Source organism: Sander vitreus, chromosome 8, assembly GCF_031162955.1.
Source record: "Sander vitreus isolate 19-12246 chromosome 8, sanVit1, whole genome shotgun sequence".
In the NCBI taxonomy this organism is placed as follows: Eukaryota; Metazoa; Chordata; class Actinopteri; order Perciformes; family Percidae; genus Sander; species Sander vitreus.
This window is the reverse complement of record NC_135862.1, coordinates 15,934,859-15,957,526: the sequence shown is the minus strand read 5'-3', so window position 1 is coordinate 15,957,526 and position 22,668 is coordinate 15,934,859. Positions and strand designations below refer to the sequence as shown.

The following is a 22,668-nucleotide window of genomic DNA, read 5'->3' as shown; positions in this document are numbered from 1 at the left end:
GGGTTTCTATTTTTCTAGTCACTGTATTAACGAGCCATGGTTAAACAATTGACCTAATCGTTTCACTTGATTGCAATTTATTTAATTTTCACAGTTAAAACAATGGTCAATTTGAGAACAAATATTAGGCTACATGAAAAATCATGTACATAAGACTTGGAACATAAAACCTCCAACTAAGAATATCAAGAAACACAAGTACTACTACAGATCTACCAACTACCTGATGCACTGTTAACTGTAACTGTTTTAAATAAATTACATGGTGACTCAGTCTTATGTACTGTTAAGTACCTAAAAGTGCAGGATGAACATGGTGGCTTTATAGACAATGACAGCGAGAATATTACACATGCCTTATGTTGTAGCAATGTACATATGTATGTAATATACAGTATTTACCGGACAAGCAAATTACCACTAGAACTAAAGCTTTACACTGATCAACACAGTAAATTAAGAACTGCATTATTTATCCACAAGGGGCATAGTGTACTATAGGCTGACAGTTAAGATAATAATGTGAAAAGATCTGCATTTATGTTTTCACTCTACATGCCATCGATGGATGAACCAAAGCCATGGTTGCTGCTAGTGAGTACACTTCACACTGGTTCCTAAAGCCAACCAGTTCACTATGATCACTCATACTGTATGTTCCTGTAAATAACAGTACAGTACGGTAATCCTATATGTCACACTTAAGAACCAGTTGACCCTGGTTAGAAGGCTAGGTTTTGGGTCATTAAAGCAAAGTTTTTCTGTGAATCTACTCATGCCAGAGGTCAGTCTGGTCCACTGTTTCAAACACTGCATGACTACAAGAAATCGCAAGCTATAAATATTTATGTACAATCATATTGAGGCAATAAAAAAAATATATTCCCATGCAGGACAGTATGCAAAAATAACTTATAAAATGTCTCTTTCACTGAGCAAAATAGTTTTCATACAAGGGTTCTTTTCAAGAAACAATAGTGCTAATGTCTATATTTTGTTTAAAATAGATAAAATACCAATTACATGATCAATCAGATAATTGACACTTTAATTCATACAGATACATTAATATGGGCAAAGTACCTTGTACTTAAGATAATAATTAAATATATTCTATTTAATCACTCCTCAGAATGACATTTTTCATGTTAATTTATGGTTCGATTGATAAATAAGCCTCTTAATTCAGTGATTACAAAGAGTGGTACTGGGACACTGAAACACCAGTGACGATAGCGTATTTTAGCTAATTCATAGAATCAAAAATGTGTCGAAACATGTAAAAGGTAAACAAGCTGAAACTGTACCATCCCTTTAACTTGGGAAACAAACATTTCAATCTCCTTTATAAAAAAAAATATTACAACACTGAGCATAGACATGTCTGAATGAATTATGAAGAAAATGTGTTGTCTTTTGAAACCTATTGCAAATACCCTGTGGCTGCCCGTTGAACACATGAAAAACAAAACAATGTACAAGTCCTGAAATAACCATCAACTGAAAACACTAAATAGTACTGAGCAAAGTGCTATAGATGTGAGGTGAAATGTTAGAGACAGTGAGGGAGGAGAGTGACTTGTTCATTTGATGAATAGCGTTGCTTTCCTTATTTTCACTAAGGGACGCTTGAGTTTTCCTATGTGGTTTGTAAATAAGTGTTGAAATGGGAAAGAGGGCTTCTGTGAAGCATGTGCTGCTCCTATGACACACTGGAGCAGTGGATGCTGGGAGAGCCCATCTGTGTGAGGACCTTGTCCAGCCACTGCAAAGGGCCATTGAGATGCAGTTCTATCCAGCAGGGGGTACTGGTTACTGTCTGGCGTCTGTAGGGTACAGAGAAGGAGAGGGGCAGCACAGTTTGTCATTACTATTGAGCTTTTCATACTACATCATAGTACCACACATTTAAAATCCTTGTCATTATGTAATTTTTAATGTAACTTCATTTTAGTCAATGCAAAGATACAGTATTCTCAGTATTTCTTGTCTTAGCTGAATTTGCGGCAACACTTAAACCAACTTTACATGATATTTCTGAAGTCATTCAAGTTTCTGTCAGAGATGTTTTGCTCCAAGGTGTTTAGTGCCAGAAATATAACATGCACCACTCATAGTCCAGTGGGAATCCCCCTTGCAAAGGGTGTCTGAAATGTGTTCACCTCCCACACCATGTCCCCTAAGGAATGCCTGCTGCATTCTTCCTCCGTTACTCAACCCTCTCTTGCCGACTCACAGCAGCACCCACCCCCCATCGCCTTCTTTTTCCTTTCCAAGTCTGCTACCGTCTGTGCACATCTCCCCTTAATTTTTTCTCCCCCAAAACTGACGTCAATTATCCTGACCATAAACATCGAGGCCCTCTCACCTTTTTCTTCTAAAATTTGGAGCACAAAGCTTAATGGAAGTTTTGTGTCCTAAATGTGTGCAGTGCAACAGACTGAAGGGAAAAAAAGAAGAGCAATGAACCCTTAAAAGCAAATGTTTACTGATCAGGGTTTTCCCTGCCATTATACAGCTTAGGCACAGAAGTGTTAGGCGCATAGGTGTTTTTGCGCGCCTCCTAAGTGTATGACTGAATATGTATGTGGAGAGCATCTGGACAAGCCGACACACAGGACAGGCATCCACTCGCTGTGTTCTGCTTTAAGCAGGCTGGGACAAAGACAAAAATATATAGCCGGTGTGTTAAGGCAGGTACTTTATCCCACCTTGGAAAGCTGAAATAATAAAAGCTAACACTTAACTATGTATTGTTTTTTACACAAGTAACAAAAAACAGGGAAAGGTACACGTGTCTGGTCTTGGCTGTAAATGTCTTTATGTGCTGTTGTGTTTGCAGAATGACATTTTCTACCAAGAGAAGAGCTCTGAGCAGAGAAGCGCAGGTTCACAGAGGGCCCACTTAAGACCCCCTTAAATTATCTGCCCTCCTCTCACACCCTGGGATTACTCAGACCTGATAGCTGGAATTTATACTGGAAATTACCTCATTGAAAAAAGATTTGAATCGCTCTAATATGGCATCTTTAGTAAACAGCATATTATATGTATGTCAGACTGGGTGGCAGTAGCTTAGCTCAGGTACTGAGCATGTGTGTGTAATTCAGGCCTGTGTGTAATAACAACAGAGTGAAAACATTGTAATTTCCCCTTGTGGGATTAATAAAGTATACATTATTATTATTAAGATATTTAGTCAATAACAGGTAAATGTCAGGAACACATTTATATAATTGTAATTTAATTATAATCGTCTTAATTTGTTTGAAATGTATTTATTTACCTGTACTCAGCTCCCCAACCCTTGACAAAACTCATGCGAATGGTGCACATCCTGGTGAGTTGGTAGACGGCCTCAAAGCCCTGGTTGACTGACTGGGCGAGCAGAGCAGCAAACTCCTGGTTGTTGAAGATCTTCAGGTTGCAGCCTGTTAAAAAAAACCAAAAAAAAAACAGTATATAGTATATATGGTTTAATTAGAACTCAGTTATGCTCTGCTCATTTTGCCTCTGATGGCTTCAAGTGTTTGTGTGTAACCTCTAATGCTAACCTGGAGGTATTTTGCAGACAGTGGCAGGATGCCAGCCATAGCGCTGGTTGCAGTTGGGACTCTGGACAAAGATGGCACTGTCACTGAGACACTCTGCAAACACTTCTCCACCAATGTAGTACAACCTTACGCCCCGTCCTGGAAAGGGAAGAGAGAAGATTGTCACTCAGCGCACAGCTACCTGCTGATTATGTCAAGAGCAAATATAAAAGGCAAGTCTATGTGAAATAAAATGAGTACCTATGTGTCTGCGTGTGAGCTCTACTGCTGAGTTGCGGTTGACGTTGGACAGCAAGCCTAGACAGAAGCGTTCAGAGTTGGATGGGTCTGTGAATCCATCTACTGTAAGGGAGGGTTGGGAGGCGTGGAAAGTCTCTCCTACACGTTGGTTCAGCTCATAGTAGGAGATAGAGCACCAGAAGGCAGACTCGCAGTATGTCACAGGTTGTAAGTCTGTGTGAGCAGAGGGTGGGGTTAGATGGAGATTAACATTAGTTAAGAGACAAGCGCCGAGGTTCGTGAGAAAAAAATTAAGAAATCCATGAGAACATGTACTGCTCTGTGGTCAAACAACCGTTTGATTGTGAAGATGCACACAGCTGATAAAGTTTCCCTTTCCCATGACCCTCACGGCCCCAGCCAGGAATGGACAAGACATGACGTAAATATTTATTTTTGTAACAATGACCTCCTGGTGGCTTTCCACAAAGATAGAATAACCTGGCAACCGGATATTATTATTATTGCATTACCTTGAGCTGTCTGCTGCTGGCCTTTCCACAGACGAAGGACAGACCATAGACAAAGACTCCATTCATACCACACTTACTCTGTTACTTCCCTGAGGCTAAGTCTCCCAGACGGAGTCCACTGCTCCTGTGTATCGCGCATCAGTCTCTCTCACGCACACATACCTCTACAAAGATATTCTAATCTGATAGTCTGCGGACTTAATATGAACAGCACCATCGATAAGAGATCAGCAATTTTTGGTTTACTGACTTGTTCATGTCCATCAGCAAAGTCAGAAGAGGGAAGTTTTACAGATAACATGTCTAATAATAATGTTGAAACTATCCTCCTATAGTAAGGATGATTCCTTTATGGAGATAACAGGTACAATGTACTTTATAGTACAGTTTAGGCTTCAGTGGATTAGCTAGAAAACTTGGATGTGTTATTTAGTTTGTGTAACCAATACAAAATTAGATAAAAAGCCTAATGGGACTGTGCAAATTTTGCTTCAAACCGGCTTGATACTTGAAAATGATGATGATAAGCAAATGTCCGAAATCTCAATTTACTGCTCACTTTTGAGTGTCCATTACAAAGCGAGAAGTGAATGAGTGAACATGGGAGTGACTTCAGACAGTCTATATTTCATGATATGTAAAACAGGAAAACAAAAATTTCTAACATAGTAAATGAATTACGTGATATAATGTAATTTGATTACATATGACATGTTTGTTGGGAAAAGGTCATGGTATAAGCAGTATTATAGCTTACATAATGTCATTGCTACCAACCAGATAAGTGCACATAATGAATGATATGCTCTGTAAGTTAAGCTGACCACTTTGGTTTTGCTTACCAAGATTACTGTTTGTGGGTGACACAGCATTGGGCGACAGGCTGGGTGAACCTGAAATAGAGCAGTAATAGAGGTTTGGTTCATGATCCAGATAAGGCATAATTAGAACAGCATGAGCTTGAATTGTGTGTACTTTCATGCGAGTCACCTGTGTCCATGCTGTGGTTGAGCTGGTGATCATTTGTCTCACCATCCTCACTGAGATACCCCGGTGGGGGAGTTTCTATAACATACAAACATAGACAAAGATTTACACACTCCCAATCGCAGCATATCAAAGGTTTGACATGTTTTAAATTGCTAAAACATGTTTTTGAGACGTTATGACGGCTTTTCGGCTATTTTGTTTGTGTAAATTTTAGGTCAATGTTATTCTCACCAGGAATATAGTTACTTTGGGGCTCAATGCCAGCAGGAAAGTTTGTGTTATCAGGGATGGATGGGCTGTAGTCACCCAACGGTGGAAACTCTGCGGGGATATCTGTATGTCGTGGTACTAGGACAGGAGGCAAAACTGGAGACACACATATACTTTCATTAAAAGGACAAGTTCAGTTCTGTAAACTGTATGGAAAAAGCATTATTTTAAATACAGTAATTTGGATCATGTGGCAATTAACTGCACTCACTTGGTGTTTCCACCCTCTGGTAGTGGTAGGGGTTGACGCAGACTTCATCCTTCTTGGTGTGAAAGGCAAATTCACAGTGGTCGACAGCCCTCAGCTCATGGTGGGACTGCAGGTCTGGCCAGCGCCACAAGCGACAGTAGATCACATGAGGAAGACCTTTTCTGTGGGAGACCTGGAGACGCCCATCTAAAGATCTGAAAGACAGCACCAAAAAGACTGTAGTGGTACATGCAGATTGAATTGAATCAATGTGTTGGTTTTCTCTACGCTCAGAGTATTTTTGAATTATAGGATACAACCTTTAACATATTTCCTGGTTCAGAATAGCTCAACATTACCTGAGGGCAGAACACCAAAGCACTGACATCAGACCAGATACAAATATGTTCTTTCCGATACTACTTATGCAGTGTGCTTCTTAATGCTTTTCCATTTACTGTATTAAAATACTGTCAGCATGAAAGAACATATTTTCTGCCAACCATTCCCTCAGCCCTTACCACACAGCAGCACCGGTCAGGGAAACATCAGCGATCTAAACCATCCTAAAATGACCCCAAATGTCAAATAAACATTTTGGAATGTAAACAAAAGGCTTTGGAAATTGGGTTTTTGATTATGATGCGATACTGACAAACTATGAAGTTTAAATTGCAGTGACTGTATAAAAAGAGTTGTTTGACCTTGGCACAAAAAGCATATGTAACCGTTAAGTGTAAGACCACAGACTACATGTTTATATTGCCTTGAAACTTAAATGACTAAAAAAGGAAAGGAAGGACTCACATGGAGTCCAGTGTGGTGATTACTTTTTTCCAGCTGAACTCAACAGTTCAGCTCATTGTTAAGCTGTCAGACGAGAAACATATGGTTTTCGTTCTTTACCAAGGCTTGGCCTCCCGTGAAGTATGTCAGAGAGGACTTGGGGTTCAAGACAAACAAATTAAAGCTAGCTTGGTGCTAGTTTCAAGGTGACCAACAAAGCAACTTCCAGTATCAAACCCAATATCATAATTTCTAATAATGATATACATTTAGACTACATTGATGATGACATCAAACATTTGACACAATCTAGAAAACTCAAAACAACATTAGGATTAGATGTATTTATTATTTTAATGTCAGAGGGAATAAGGTGCATGGCAATCACATTGGAAATTACAATTTTGGTATAGACCTCTGGCATGTTTATTTGGCAAGATGAAAAGCAGCGAGAGGAAGATGAAATAGCCAGTATTTCCTGTCACAGCTGTGATATAGATCTAAATGAGCCACAGATTTGTGGTCTGAATCAAATAAGGTGAAATCTTTCCTATTAAAATATGGCATTACTTATTTACAGCTTGAAGTGACGTGTTTTGTTGACATTACTGATTTAGTGAGGCATTCCATCAAGAGCTAAGACTACAATGAGCTGCCATGACCATTTAATCTCAATGATGACAAGGGACACCTGCAATAACAGATTCCCACTGCCATTTCATGATCTAGATGGCAAGAGGATAAAGAACTCGTCAAATGTTCCAAGACAAAACAGAATCTCCTGAATCATAGGTATAAAGCTCAAAAATATATCTTATTTTAGACAAAATACTGTATGTCATTTGCATTGTTAGATGACATAAAGAGTGGACCATTAGTGTGGTTGGCCTAGCTCTGGCTAGTGGTTCATAAAATAAAATAATATATATTCCACATTTTTGTAGTTTAATGCATTTACATCAACAGCCAAATGAAGCAATGGATAACCTCTTAACTTTTAAATTCTCTCCGATTTAAATGAACAGGCTTTGACACAGTTTTTTTTTTTTTTTTTTTAAATCAGAATAAAAAAATCTTTAAAAAAGAAGACATGACTCCAGGTTTGAGCAACTTCCATAAGCAGCAAGTTAGCTAAAATGGCGGCAGCTGCACCGAAGGCTAACGAGGATTTTTCTTTGAGTATGCTGACTACGGAGCTGGAAAAACAGCGCAAATATTTCAAAGAGGATATGAGTATGTTAATCAAGTCTTCCCTAGTACCAATTCAACTATCCATAGAATCTTTTCAAGAAACCGTGGATGCGTTCGGAAAGCGTCTCACAACCGTGGAAACTACGGTGGGGGAAAACTTCGAGGCCCTTGTTGAAGCGGAGGCAGACATCGCTGCGTTAAAAACAACCAACGAGGCGCTGCTAGACCGTTTGGACGATCTGGAAAATCATTCACGCAGGGCAAATCTTCGGATCATAAATGTGCCTGAGGACAGTGAAATCAGAACAACACGAGCTGCAGTACCGAGGGAAGACTCTCAGACTCTACCCTGTCCTAAGCACGGCACTCTACAAGAAGCGCGCTGCATTCAAGAACATTAAAACAACGCTCTAGCAGAAAGGGATCCGTTTCAGACTCCTCTACCCTGCCCGCTTGCAATTCACACACGACGGGGAAACCTTCACTTTTGAATCAGCACCTGAAGCCGAAGCCTTTTACCAACGACGGATCAACGCGACAGTTGCTGCAGGGGAGTAATTTGTTAACTACATAACTACCACTATGACGGTTGCTGTCGTAGTTTGGGGGGCACCGCTAAAAATCACCGATGAATGTACTGTTCATGACGGATGACATCTACGCCCAGAAGACGGATTACAATTTTTTTTTTTTTTTTTTTTTCGTGTCTGCCTGTCTAAACACATTATTTAAAAATTGCTGTGATGTGTAAGGATTAGGTTGCCGCGGGGCTCAACAGTTGAGTAGATAATGAAGAGTTACTGGGAGTACAATGAGGTTATAGGAGTCCTGCAGCTTACCTCAGTTGGGGAGGTAAACATAGGAAAGAGTGTTCCATTGTTCTTAGGTTGGTTTACTGCCTTATTGATTGTCCATCTCCATCTTCATCCGCTTATCCGGGGTCGGGTCGCGGGGGTAGCAGCTCCAGCAGGGGACCCCAAACTTCCCTTTCCCGGGCCACATTAACCAGCTCCGACTGGGGGATCCCGAGGCGTTCCCAGGCCAGGTTAGAGATATAATCCCTCCACCTAGTCCTGGGTCTCCCCCGAGGCCTCCTCCCAGCTGGACGTGCCTGGAACACCTCCCTAGGGAGGCGCCCAGGGGGCATCCTTACCAGATGCCCGAACCACCTCAACTGGCTCCTTTCGACGCAAAGGAGCAGCGGCTCTACTCCGAGCTCCTCAAGGATAACTGAGCTTCTCACCCTATCTCTAAGGGAGACGCCAGCTACCCTCCTGAGGAAACCCATTTCGGCCGCTTGTACCCTGGATCTTGTTCTTTCGGTCATGACCCAGCTTTCATGACCATAGGTGAGGGTAGGAACAAAAACTGACCGGTAGATTGAGAGCTTTGCCTTCTGGCTCAGCTCTCTTTTTCAGTCTAGCGGTGCGATAAATTGAATGTAATACCGCACCTGCTGTGCCGATTCTCCGACCAATCTCCCGCTCCATTGTCCCCTCACTCGCGAACAAGACCCCCAAGGTACTTGAACTCCTTCACTTGGGGGTAAGGACTCATTCTCTACCTGGAGAAGGCACTCCATTGGTTTCCTGCTGAGAACCATGGCCTCCGATTTAGAGGTGCTGATCCTCATCCCAGCCGCTTCACACTCGGCTGTGAACCGATCCAGTGAGCGCTGAAGGTCACAGGCCGATGATGCCATCAGGACAACATCATCTGCAAAAAGCAGCGACGAGATCCCCAGCCCACCGAACTGCAACCCCTCTCCACCCCGACTATGCCTCGATATCCTGTCCATAAATACTACAAACAGGATTGGTGACAAAGTGCAGCCCTGGCGGAGGCCAACCTTCACTTGAAACGAGTCCGACTTACTGAACCCGGACACAGCTCTCGCTTTGGTCGTACAGAGATTGGATGGCCCTGAGAATGGACCCCCTCACCCCGTACTCCCGCAGCACCTCCCACAGTATCTCCCGGGGCACCCGGTCATACGCCTTCTCCAGATCCACAAAACCCATGTAGACTGGTTGGGCATACTCCCAGGCTCCCTCCAGGATCCTTGCGAGAGTAAAGATCTGGTCCGTTGTTCCACGACCAGGACGGAATCCGCATTGTTCCTCTTCAACCTGACATTCGACTATCGACCGAACCCTCCTTTCCAGCACCTTGGAGTAGACTTTACCGGGGAGGCTGAGAAGTGTGATACCCCTGTAATTGGCACACACCCTCTGGTCCCCCTTTTTAAAAAGGGGAACCACCACCCCGGTCTGCCACTCCTTAGGCACCGTCCCAGACTTCCATGCAATGTTGAAGAGGCGTGTCAACCAAGACAACCCCTCCACACCCAGAGCTTTAAGCATTTCTGGACGGATCTCATCAATTCCTGGGGCTTTGCCACTGTGGAGTTGTTAAACTACCTCAGCAACCTCCACCAGGGAAATTGATGCCAATCCCCCCTCATCCTCCAGCTCTGCCTCTACCATAGAGGGCGTATTAGTCGGATTTAGGAGTTCCTCAAAGTGCTCCTTCCACCGCCCTATTACCTCCTCAGTTGAGGTCAACAGCGTCCCATCCTTACTGTACACAGCTTGGATGTTTCCCCGCTTCCCCCTCCTGAGGTGGCGAACGGTTTTCCAGAAGTACCTTGGTGCCGACCGAAAGTCCTTCTCCATGTCTTCTCCAAACTTCTCCCACACACGCTGCTTTGCCTCTTTCACGGCAGAGGCTGCAGCCCTTCGGTACCTTGCAACTGCCTCCGGAGTCGTCTGGGATAAGATATCCCGGAAAGACTCCTTCTTCAGTCGGACGGCTTCCCTGACCACCGGTGTCCACCACGGTGTTCGTGGGTTACCGCCCCTTGAGGCACCTAAGACCCTAAGACCACAGCTCCTCACCGCAGCTTCAGCAATGGAAACTTTGAACATTGTCCACTCGGGTTCAATGCCCCCAGCCTCCACAGGGATGCACGAAAAGCTCCGCCGGAGGTGTGATTGAGTTGATTGTGTTTTTCTTTTATTTTCTCTTTTGTTTTTCTTCAATGGATACTTCACTTGTTTTTTTTTGGGGTGAGAAATTTAGCTGGGTACCAGCTTTGTCTATGCCACAGGTGCAGGGTTTATCTTTGTATAGTGAACTATATCCGATGTTTAAACAGGAATGACAGGGAAGTCATGTATTAGGTTCACATCATGGAATATTAAAGGTCTTAATGGTCCTATAAAGAGGTCAAAAATCTTTTCCCATCTTAAGCGTCTTAAATCCGATATTATCTTCCTTCAAGAGACACACTTACTCAATTCAGATCATCTTAGGTTGCAGAAACCATGGGTGGGACACATTTTCCATTCTAAATTTAATGCTAAGGCAAGAGGAACAGCTATAATAATAATAATAATAATTCACAAAAAAATTCAATTCTCTGCCTCTACAGTTATTGCTGACCCTCAGGGTCGTTTTATCATGGTGTCTGGAGAACTATTTCATACCCAGGTCTTGCTGGTGAATATTTACGGCCCTAATTGGGATGATAAGAATTTCGTAAATAAGCTGATTGCTGCTTAATTCACATTATCTGATTTTAGGTGGTGATCTAAACTGTGTAATGGACCCAAATTTGGATCGCTCCAACCCAAAACCGCAGGCCCCTTCTAAAATGGCAAATGAAATCTCAACCTTTTTGAGCCAGACTGGCTGCGTAGACCCCTGGCGCTTTTACAACCCCTATAATAAGGTCTATTCTTTTTTTTTCACATGTACATCATTGCTACTCAAGAATTGACTACTTTATTATCGACAAAAATCTCCTTTCTTCAGTAAAGGGAGTTGAATATTCTGCTATTGTAGAATCTGATCATGCTCCCTTACTACTAGATCTCTCCTTTCCATCTAATTTTACGAACCACATATGGCGATTAAATTCTTCACTATTGTCAGATGACTCGTTTTGCAAACATGTATCCTCTTCAATTGACAATTTTTTTAAAATTCAACTCAACGGAACAAGTCTCCCCCTCTCTCCTCTGGGAAACGCTGAAAGTAGTGCTCAGGGGGGACATTATATCATATACTGCTTTTATTAACAAAGAGAGGGAAAAGAAAAGGCAACAGCTAATGGAGATGATATCCAAAATTGATAGTCAATACTCTACTTCTCCTACACCAGAACTTTATAAAGAAAGGATTGATCTTCAATATAATTTAATTTCATCAAGTCACGCAGAACGGCTTATTCTCCGGTCGCAAGGTTTTTTCTATGAACACGGTGATAAGGCCGGTCGACTTTTAGCCCATCAACTTAAATCCAGAGCATCAGCTCAACATATTTCTCAAATTACAAATGATGCTGGGGATTTAACTATTGATCCCCTTACAATTAATAACACGTTTATGAACTTTTATTCTAGCCTTTATAAATCAGAAACCCCTAAGGATCAGTCTAAATTGTTAGAGTTTTTTTACATCATAAATGTCCCCACTATTTCACCGGAACATAAAAAAGACTTAGATCATCCCCTTCAGCTTCAAGAAATATCTGCGGCCATATCAGCGTTGCAAAGCGGCAAGGCTTTCCGATCAAATTCTATAAGACGTTTTCTACCAAATTATCGCCACTCCTGCTCAATATGTTTGAATATTCTTTGTCTCAAGGATCTTTACCAGAGTCCCTTACCGAAGCACTGATTACGCTTCTATTGAAGCCTGAGAAAGACCCAACACAATATTGATCAATTTCTTTGCTAAATGCAGACGTCAAAATTAGAGATGGCCCGATACCATTTTTTGCTTCCCGATACCGATTCCGATACCTGAACTTGCGTATCGGCCGATACCGAGTACTGATCCGATACCAGTGCGTCATATATTTTATTATGTTTTAACAACTGTATACTACTATCCCTGTATGGATGTGATATTATTTCTATCTTTGTTGTCAGTCTGGCTCAGGTTAAACTCTTTGTGAAACATGAACGCCACAGAACTTTCTTTTATTATGCAGTTTGACAGTCAGTTATAACATAACATATCAACATATCAACATATCAAGGGGCACTCGGCAGGGGTGCCCATTAAGCCCCCTTTTCATGGTATAAATAGGTGGGGTGTAGAATATAAACTCTCATTATACGCTGATGACTTGCTTCTTTACATCTCAGATCCTTTATCATGCATCAATGATATTATCAAAATCGTGCAAAATTTTGGGGCTTTCTCAGGCTATAAATTGAATCTAAAAGTGAATGCATGGCTGTTAACACACTTGCTAGGCATATGCCTGATTCTGCGTTCTCCTTTCGCTTGGCCAGATCTGGATTTAAATATCTGGGCATCAATATTGCACATAACTTTAGAGGACTATCTGAAAATAATTTTACTCCTCTTTTGATTAAAATTAAATCCGATCTTCAAAAATGGAGGATTCTTCATCTAACCCTGGCTGGTAGGCTGAACTGTGTTAAAATGACAGTTCTCCCGAGATTCTTATATTTATTTCAATGCCTACCCATCTTCCTATCCAAAGCTTTTTTCAACAGATTAGACAAACTTATCTCCAGTTTTATATGGGATGGAAAAACCCCTAGGATTCGGAAAGAGTTTCTCCAGAAGCACAGGAGTGATGGGGGTTTAGCTCTCCCTAATTTCTTATATTATTATTTGGCAGCCCAAGTTCAAAAGATAGTCTACTGGATGCACTCATCAGGTGCCACCGATTGGTGTGAAACAGAATCTAAATCCTGCACAGCAACCTAAAATAGCACAATATACATTAAATCCGGTTGTTCATTCTACTCTTAAAATTTGGACTCAGCTACGCCAACATTTGCAGTTAAGACAAGCACTTTTGCTTCAGAGCCCAATATGCACCAACCATGCATTCCTCCCTGCTCAACTAGACTCTGCATTTAAACAATGGCAAGATAAGGGCATCACTCAATTTGGTGATCTTTATATTGATGGTCTTTTTGCTAGTTTTAATGATTTGCGTTCTAAATTCAATCTTAATCAAGCTGACCTTTTTCGTTATTTTCAGGTACGACATTTTGTGAACGCCCAAAGCCCATCATTTCCACATATTCCATCTAAGTCTCCTGCAGACTCTCTGTTTTAAGCTCCCCTCCATCTACAAGGTTTTATCTCAAGAATCTATACAATTTTCATGTCTTTAAAAAGTGTAGGAACAGACAAAGTTAAAAGTAGATGGGAGAAAGAGCTTGGAACAGTATTCTCAGAGGAGTTCTGGAGCAATGCCCTCCATAGAGTGAATGGTAGTGCCTCTTGTGCCCGATTGAGTCTTATTCAGTTTAAGGTTTTGCACCGTGTGCACCTAAGCAGAACAAGGATTGCCTCTTTTAATCCTACTTTTGATAAGACCTGTATAAGATGTCACACTGGAGAAGCTGATCTGACTCACATGTTTTGGACGTGTCCTACACTTACTGTTTACTGGTCAACTATATTTGATACACTCTCTCAAGTATGTAACGCACAACTAAAACAAAGTGCTGAATTTGTTATCTTTGGTGCTCCAGCTGATGAATGGAATCTGACTCGAAGGCAGCTAAACATTATTGCTTTTGCATCCTTATTGGCTCGCAGACGGGTGTTATTACAATGGAAATCTGCAAACCCACCTAAAGCATCGCATTGGCTTCAGGATCTGATGCTATACCTACATTTGGAAAAGATTAAATATTCAATTAGACGCTCCCATAAACTTTCATATGTCTGGCAACCCTTATTATCCTATTTCTCTGCCATAAATGTACTTCCTGGAGAGTAGTGGGATTTACATTGGTACCTTTTACACACACCTCTCTTTGATGCTTCGGCACAAGTGCTCCAGGTGTTTGTGTTCATTGTTGTATCATTGTTACACTTCTGATTGTAGTGTCCAACTGTTTTTCTCTCTCTTTTTAATTTAATTTCTTTTTTTTTTTATAAATTTTTTTTTAAATTAATTTTTAATCTATTTTATTTTAATATTGTATTATTATTATTATTATTATTATTATTCTCATCATATTTTGTACTATTACTATTATTGAATATTATGTAAGGCAGACTGTTCTGGGTTGGTCGGGGAGGGATTGAAAATGTAAAAGATACAATCTCTGTACAAACAATAGCATCTGTCCTTGAAATAAAGATATATATAAAAAAAAAAAAAAAAAAAGGAAGACATTTCTACCTGAAGCAAGCAAAGATGCTAGATGGGACTGGAAAAAAAAGACGGTACCAGTGAAGTTTGAGCAGTGTGATACCTAAATAGTTGGAAACATCTTCCAAACACACACAAGACCACCATGCTTCCAGACTACATCAGTGACCACAGCACAAGAGATGGGTTCAGACTCATCTTCCAGCACTGACTCCTGCATAGAGGGTATATTTTTGGGGTCAGCTGAAGTCAGCCTTCTCATACCTCTACTGAGATTGGTAAGTGCTTTGTCTGGTCTCCCTGATTTGCCACTTGGAAATGCTGACCACTCTGTCACCCAGCTAGACTGAGGCAACCCTCTTATCCAACAGAAAAAACAACAACCAGCCAGGCATCTCAACACCAATGCAGCACCTCTTATCCTGTCACAATCCTGAGTGGGAGAGAAACCACTTCCTGTCGAGTTTTGGTCCCAGAGCCAATACAATACTGCCCAGTGCCTGCATATTAAGAATTGGATGAAGAATCGTAACAACAGTAAGCATACCACACACACTGAATCCTTGTATCCCTAGTCGCTTTGCCAGACCTTCCTCCACACGCTGCGAAGAGGGTCTGGCTAGTCCACACAGCATTCCAGGATGGGACAAAAACGTGCTCTGGTTTATTGGCATTTCTTTAAACCAATCACAATAGTCATGGGCAGCGCTAAGCTTCGCACGGAGCCGCTGCAAAATAGCCTCTGGAAGGAACTTGTTTCAGCAGTTAACCATAGTACTCATAAATCGAACAGAGTTTAAAACTCCAACACAACAAAGCAGAAGGAAACGGACATCGGCGAAAAGACATGCATCCGGCGGAATTTCCTGCAGCACCGGAGCAATCCGGAAGTGGAACATTATGGGTATAGACTACTGTATCCCCAACAGATACAGTGTTTCCTCTAGAATCTTTTTCAGTTGTGCGGGGGTGTTGGACGTCAGAGTATGGGCTTATCTGCTAATGTAAGATACCGACCGTTACCTTGAAACTATCCAGAAATAACGTTGCCGCTCAATTTACACACAGTTTAACAACAAAACAAAACGCTGAGTGAACATTACTAGCTACATTTTTCATGTTGGTTTTGAGCAGTATGCACCCCCACTAACCTGGAAAACGGTTTTAAATCAGTAACGTTAATACAGCATGTCGGAGGAATACACACAGACTCCTGCAGCAGCGAGTCAAAGGCAGAGGGACCGTCACAGCAGTGTAGCTAACGTTAGCTTCTTGTCTCATCTGGGGTCTGATAAACAGTTAACTTCAGTCTCCACAATGCTATTTTCCAATAAACTGTAGCTGTCATATTTCACAGGCGTGAGTGCGGATTTCATGTTGCTGCTTTCGTTGCTGTTTATCACTTATTGAGTGACGTAGTACTCGCCCTGTTGTTTATTTGGTTGCCATAACTTCGCGAGTGATGACGTCCTGTCACCGTTCCAGTTGCTCTGCTCACCCTAGGGGGGGAGAGAGCGGATGACAGTTCACTTGAGTTCAGTAGAGCAGACGGCGCTACGAGTTTATGTAGTGGTGCATGATATATCGGCCGCCGATATATTATCGGCCGATATGGTCATTTTTTTACACATCGGTATCGGTTTGATGTCAAATTATATATAATTATATAAATATTTATTTTTTCTTTTGAAAATCTGATGACAGCCATATTTTGCACACAGGTAAAGATGCCCAATATCAGTCATTTCTGAAAATAAATCACAAAAGTAAAAAAGAAAATGCATTTTGGAAAATAGTTCTTTGATTATCATAAAAATGTGTTTTCTATACAGAGATATCGACATTGGTAAATATCGGTATCGGCCATAACAGCAATATTAATATCGGTTATCGGTACCGGCCACAATTTTCACATCGGTGCATCACTAAGTTTATGACTTTTCATAAACAGCTGAAAGAGCGGTGGTGTACATAGCGGAAACCCTGTTGTGCGTCTGCCCTATTTCTGATACCGTGGCGGACCGCCACTATGCTATCAACATAGACGAAACACTGCCAGATAGCAAGACAGCTGTTATTCTGTAAAGCTACAGTCTCTGGACACACCGACATTGAACCACAATCCAAACAGTAGCCCATGCCCCTCCTAGAGCCTGGTGCACATTCTCAAGAACTGAGAACAAGTTTTTAATGTAGGTTAACACACTTCTATACACCATGATGCGGGAGTCAGGACTCCCAGTTTCATTAGCAATTGTGCTTGATTAAATATTCCTTGGCAAAAAAGAAACTTTGAAGGATGCTTAACAATTAAAGAATTTACTAAAGGTGTATTCTAGCTTTTTCTACAATGCCTTTTTCCAGCAGAGCCAAGATGTGTATCTTCCTTATTTATTTTATGTAGTAAAGTAATGACTAAAGAGACAAAATTACTTAAATTCTTTAAAAAAATAAAATGGAAAAAGTAATTGTGCATAACATCAGTAATAGTTCACATTGAAGAAATTATGCAATGTATTTACAGTCTACTTTATACTGTTATGTCTCTTGTCTGAGTTATCATTGAATTTCTTAACTAGTTTTTTATTTAAGGATACATTTTAAAATCTGGACAGGACAACAGATGGAAATAAGGATCCAAGGCTAACACTGGCTCACAGTGTCCAACAAGTAAACTTATTAAGCTGTACAATAGTATGGTTCAACATCCAACCAAGGGAAAACATGTAATCAACGTTTGAAACTCATCCGGACCACTTAAAATAAAACTGTACATATGCACAGTCCTGCATCACACCCAAAAAAACATCTACCTCATATTATAGTATTCTGAATTACTAGTCTTAGACGAATGGGTATCCCATATGGGGAATCCCAAACCGAGTCCTTATTCCAACTCTCCCAGAGTACACACACTGCAGTCTAAACATCCTCTATGAGTCAGAGAACTGCTTCACCGAACCAACCCTTCTTCTCCTGCTATTCATCACACGTGTGAACTGAGGACATAACGTTTTTTGCTTATGCAGCATAGATGCACCTCAGCTTCCATGTCAGCAAGTGAAACGTGCTTAGACATTAAGAAAAAAAAACTTGCTTAAGCATTTGAGAAACACTTACTACTATGTACGTCACATTCATGGTTGTATTAAGAGAACATTCCTATACAATTGCTTAAATGGTAACTTATAGGTTACTGCTGCTCTACCGGTTCTGCTAGTTGTGCAAACCAACAATATAATGACAACATTATCACATGTAACTTATGTGTTTACGGATAGAGGCGCATCAAGTCCTCTTTACCTGACATTCATAGTCATAACACTAGCTAACTCAACTAACGCTAGTTGCCATGTATCGGTATTTCAGACTGATAAAATGCCAATTGGCTGTTAACGTTACCTGTTTACACAAAAAAATGTAGCTAAGCTGAAAAGCAGGTTAAGTTTAACTTGATCAGCTAATGTTAGCGCTACTATGAATTGTTTTTAACCATAGCAGCTAAAGCTAGCTAACTATCAATGCAATCAAAACCCACTGCATAACATCACACTTTCTGAAATTGAAATCAAATCAATGCATTTGGTAATTTATTCAAAGTTAACAAATTCAATTGCTTCACTAACAAAAGCACTAACGTTAAGCTTCTAATATTAGCTCACGCTAACTGGCAAGCTACTTAGCTAGCTAGCTAACGTTAGCTGCAATCAGCCAGTAGCTTGCCAGTTTAGCTAGCTAACTACGAGGCAGCTAGCTAGTTCGCGGTTTGTGTCGTTACCTGGGTATGGTTATGCATTTCGTGTTGACATTCTGTGTTGTGATGGCTTTTTCCAACTCGTCCAACTGCCCCGTCTTTTTCAACTTCTTCACAAGACTTTTGACAGCCTTTTCGCACCATTTCTCCTCTTGTCCGTTCTGCTCTCCCTTCTTCCAGCCAAGAAGCCTCTTCACGATTGGAGGAGTGAACGGTAATATAGACATTTTAAATTGCAACTTAAACAATTAGTTACAGTACTCTGATTCAATACCCAGAATTGCTAACAGTACAGTTGGTCGTTGCTATAACAAACTCCCAGACAGACGAGCGGCTGGTCGCTGCCGGGGGAGTCTGCAGCAGCGGCTTGTGTCGCAGGTTCACTCCGATCAAGTTGGCCGTCTGTCGGACTGGAGTGGATCGCTCCCCCGCCAGCCAGGCTGTCGGTCTGCCCCTCCTCCTGCTCCTCAGTCAGCTGGTCTGTCCTCCACCTGCATCAACCATGTGTGTCAAGACATGCTCCTAATCCTACACATTACAGTACCACCGGATTAAACATTATTAAACAGGAAAAAGAAATGCAACAGCAAATGTCCAGGATAGGATAAACAAAATGAAACAGTAACAACTAAACTAATGTAGTAATAAAAGCATTATCTCTGATAAACTACATTTACACCACTGGGTTTTGGTAATTTGTTTTTATTACCAATTCAGATGCAGTATGTTTACATTTTTTTAAATAATGTGTCCACTTAATTTATTCATGTTGGATTATCAGTGATTTAGACCCTGTTGTATGCATCTATTCAACAAACAATCATGTGAACAAATTAGGACACCCATGCTAAAGCTGACACCCCTATGTTAAATTCCCATAGAGGCAGGCAGATTTTTAATTTTATTATTTCATGGATCCAGGATACTATGCATCCTGATAAAGTTCCCTTCGCCTTTGGAATTGAAATATCCCCACATCATCACATACCCTTCACCATACCTAGAGATTGGCATGGTTTTATTTCAGTTAGCCTAATAGCTGGTTTGATTTGCATTGAGAGATGATTTTATGGAAAGTACCCCATGCCAATCTCTAGGTATGGTGAAGGGTATGTGATGATGTGGGGCTATTTTAATTCCAAAGGTCAAGGGAACTTTATCAGGTATAAATTGGTGTTCTTAAAGATTGGATTTTTCCTCATTTTTTTAATTAAGGCATTAAGATCAATTTCCTAAAGAGGATTTTTTTATTCCTCTTTTTAGTCAACTTTAGCATGGGTGTCCTAATTTTTTCACATGACTGTACGTCAAAACCAGGAGCCAAGAAATGGAAAAAATGTTGTAATCAGAGATATGCAGAGGGTGAAAAGTGATCTTCTGCAACTTCTGCATTCACTGTCCATGAATAGAAAACCCTTTGGAGTAATCCCTTTCATCCCCTCATAAAAGTGATTTTATTTCACCACAGATGCATCTTTCCAGAAATAGATGATGATGGTATTTTTTTTTTTTTTTTTTGGTGTTATTGATAAGTGCACCCCTGGCTGCTGCCTCCAGTAAACAGCAGTGTGCACATGCTATAAATATACTCCTCCAGGACCAGCCCCTTTTCTTTCTCTCTATTTATAACCTCCATCAATGACTGCTGTCTATTTTTAGGCAAGTATTTGGCATGGCTTGTTACTTCCTTCTTAAATAAATATTATGGCTATCTTGGCAGTGGCACCTGGAAAATAAAATTAAAGGCTCTCTGTAGAACAGTCAGTTGTGTGTATCTAAACGTATGCCCTATTCTTAGTAATAACCATTGATAAACACTGAAGGGCCTACAATTAGGGCTGCAACTAACAATTATTTTCATTATGGATTAATCTGCCGATTACTTTCTTAATTTAACAATAAATTATTTGGTCTATAAAATGACAGAAAATAGTAAAATTCACAAATCACAGTTTCCTGAAGCCAAGAGGCAACATCTTCAGTCAGACATAATTCAATTTAATTTAACTGCATGTGCTTTATTGACAAAGAACTATATATTAATCTTGCTTATTCAGGATATACTGACACATATTGATACATATAGAATATATTGCATACATGGAATCTAGACTCTTTACCAAACGGTGTGGGTCAGAAGTTTGTGTACACGTGTTTATGTTAATCATACTGTTCAAATAATACTGATATTGAAAACAGTTTACTCACTGTTTAAAATGTCATTGGCAAAGGAAACAGACTGCAGATCTTTCTTTATTGTGTATTCTGATGATGTGCTTCAGGGCCGGCACCTTTTGCTGCCAGGGGACACGAGCTGGACAGCTGGCGTGAAGAGTTTCTGCGTGTGCGTGTGTGTGTGTGTGTGTGTGTGTGTGTGTGTGTGTGTGTGTGTGTGTGTGTGTGTGTGTGTGTGTGTGTGTGAGAGAGAGAGAGAGAGAGAAAAATGGGGGGCTCATGTAGTATGTGTCAGACAGGGGGGCAGATGGGCCGCAGCAGACAGGAGAAGGTCTTGGGGACAAGAAGAATGATTTTGGACAAAAGGCACGACGGCTGGGTGAACAAGTAATGACTGCGGGATGACAAGTAATGACAGGATAACAATGGCATTGTGATGGACCACTCATGGGCTACGTGGGAAACAAGCAGGATGTGTTGCAGGGGACTGATCAGCTGGGCTGCTGTCACAACAATACTTAGACAAGCGATTCAAGTAAATATGCCTTTTGTGTGTCCATATGGGCAAATTGTAGTGACATTTTAAGTGTTATAATATTTAAAATTTAAAATTTAAAAATTAAAGAATCATTCTATTGCGATCACATTTCTGCTATAAACACAAATTCTGTAGGATAAATGATAGCTTCCAGCATGATTAAAAAAATCAGAGTAGCTCACATTTACCCTCCACAAACCTGTATTTGCCTCAGCAGCTAATTGCAGTGTGTTAGAGTCAGACGTGGCTGTTGAGCACAGACCCAAATGGGTGGGGTCCAGTTCTCCCTGCAATCTCTGCCTCCTTTTTAAGCTCCCTTCACACTGCAAGCTGTTATCTGTTGCTTGCAGCCATCAATCTCTCCCCAGACAGTGGCACCTCAAAATCTGGGGCAGTAGTGCCCTCCCTCCTTTCTCCCTCCCTCTGGCCTGAACCAAAGCACCCTTGAATCCTCTTACTCTGGCTCCAGACCCATGGAGGCGATACATCACATCCTCCTCTCTCTCTCTGCCTCCTCACTGTGATTCTCTCCATTCTGTATTTCTTTTCTCTTGTGTTTGTCTCACAGGTGCCTGCATGTGCGGTCCCTTACTCTTACTTACCTGCAGATATTAGTGTGTGGTACCATTTTATTAATGGATTACCAACATTCCTAGCTGTGTTATTACCAGATAAAAGGTCATCACTAACCAAAACTCTTTCTTATTATTGGCTTCTAAATGATGTATAAAGCATTAGTAAATTGTATTTTAACCAATAACAATGCCTTTAGTTGTGACTTAAAAAACATTCATAAAGTGTGCCTTATTAGAAAGTGGTACAGCGCCTTACCATTAACACTTAGATCCTAAGAATGTGAGCATGCAGTGCTGTTCTGCATTGATTTTACAGTATTATCTAGAATATAATCCTCATATATTTTCCAAAATTCCAATCAAATCTGTAGCATATAGATTAAATTCATCACATCAATCCATGATATGCACAAGTTGGTACACTGGCTGAAATACAACTATCAACAAGATAGATAACATATCACCACCTAGTGGTACAAAACTATTACTACATCATTTAATGTTGTACGTTAATACACCAAGACACCAGGCTGGTTTTTGTGGACTTTTGTGTCAAATAGTTTTATATTATGGTATCTACTTACCTATCTTAAATATCTAAAGGAAAATTCTCATCTACAGGCCTTTTTTCACAGAATAAATTTTGACATCTCACCGTAGGAAAAGCAGGAGTAAATAATGCAATTAATCATGGCTAAATTCCATTTAACTGTTTTAGTTTCAGGGTCCTGGTA

The 22,668-nt window shown here is 40.7% G+C and overlaps 1 protein-coding gene across 1 annotated transcript; it reads right to left on the bottom strand.

The window, feature by feature from the left end:
- Nucleotides 1-48: 48 nt before the first annotated feature.
- Nucleotides 49-19,083, bottom strand: smad3b (SMAD family member 3b). Its single transcript, XM_078257071.1, has 9 exons — nucleotides 18,671-19,083; nucleotides 5,778-5,971; nucleotides 5,528-5,662; nucleotides 5,297-5,371; nucleotides 5,149-5,199; nucleotides 3,795-4,007; nucleotides 3,555-3,692; nucleotides 3,287-3,431; nucleotides 49-1,826 (listed from the first exon to the last, which is right to left on the bottom strand). The coding sequence occupies exons 1-9, from the start codon at nucleotides 18,871-18,873 to the stop codon at nucleotides 1,703-1,705; spliced, it is 1,278 nt and encodes a 425-aa protein (XP_078113197.1). The 5' UTR covers nucleotides 18,874-19,083; the 3' UTR covers nucleotides 49-1,702.
- Nucleotides 19,084-22,668: the final 3,585 nt, after the last annotated feature.

Bases quoted from the DNA above. Each gene is read 5' to 3' on its own strand.
- smad3b (XM_078257071.1), bottom strand. From the start codon at position 18,873: ATGTCTATATTACCGTTCACTCCTCCAATCGTGAAGAGGCTTCTTGGC. The intron at 5,372-5,527 runs GTGAGAATAACA...TGTATGTTATAG, and splicing joins CCAAAGTAACTATATTCCTG to AAACTCCCCCACCGGGGTAT. The intron at 5,200-5,296 runs GTGACTCGCATG...GCTCTATTTCAG, and splicing joins CAACCACAGCATGGACACAG to GTTCACCCAGCCTGTCGCCC.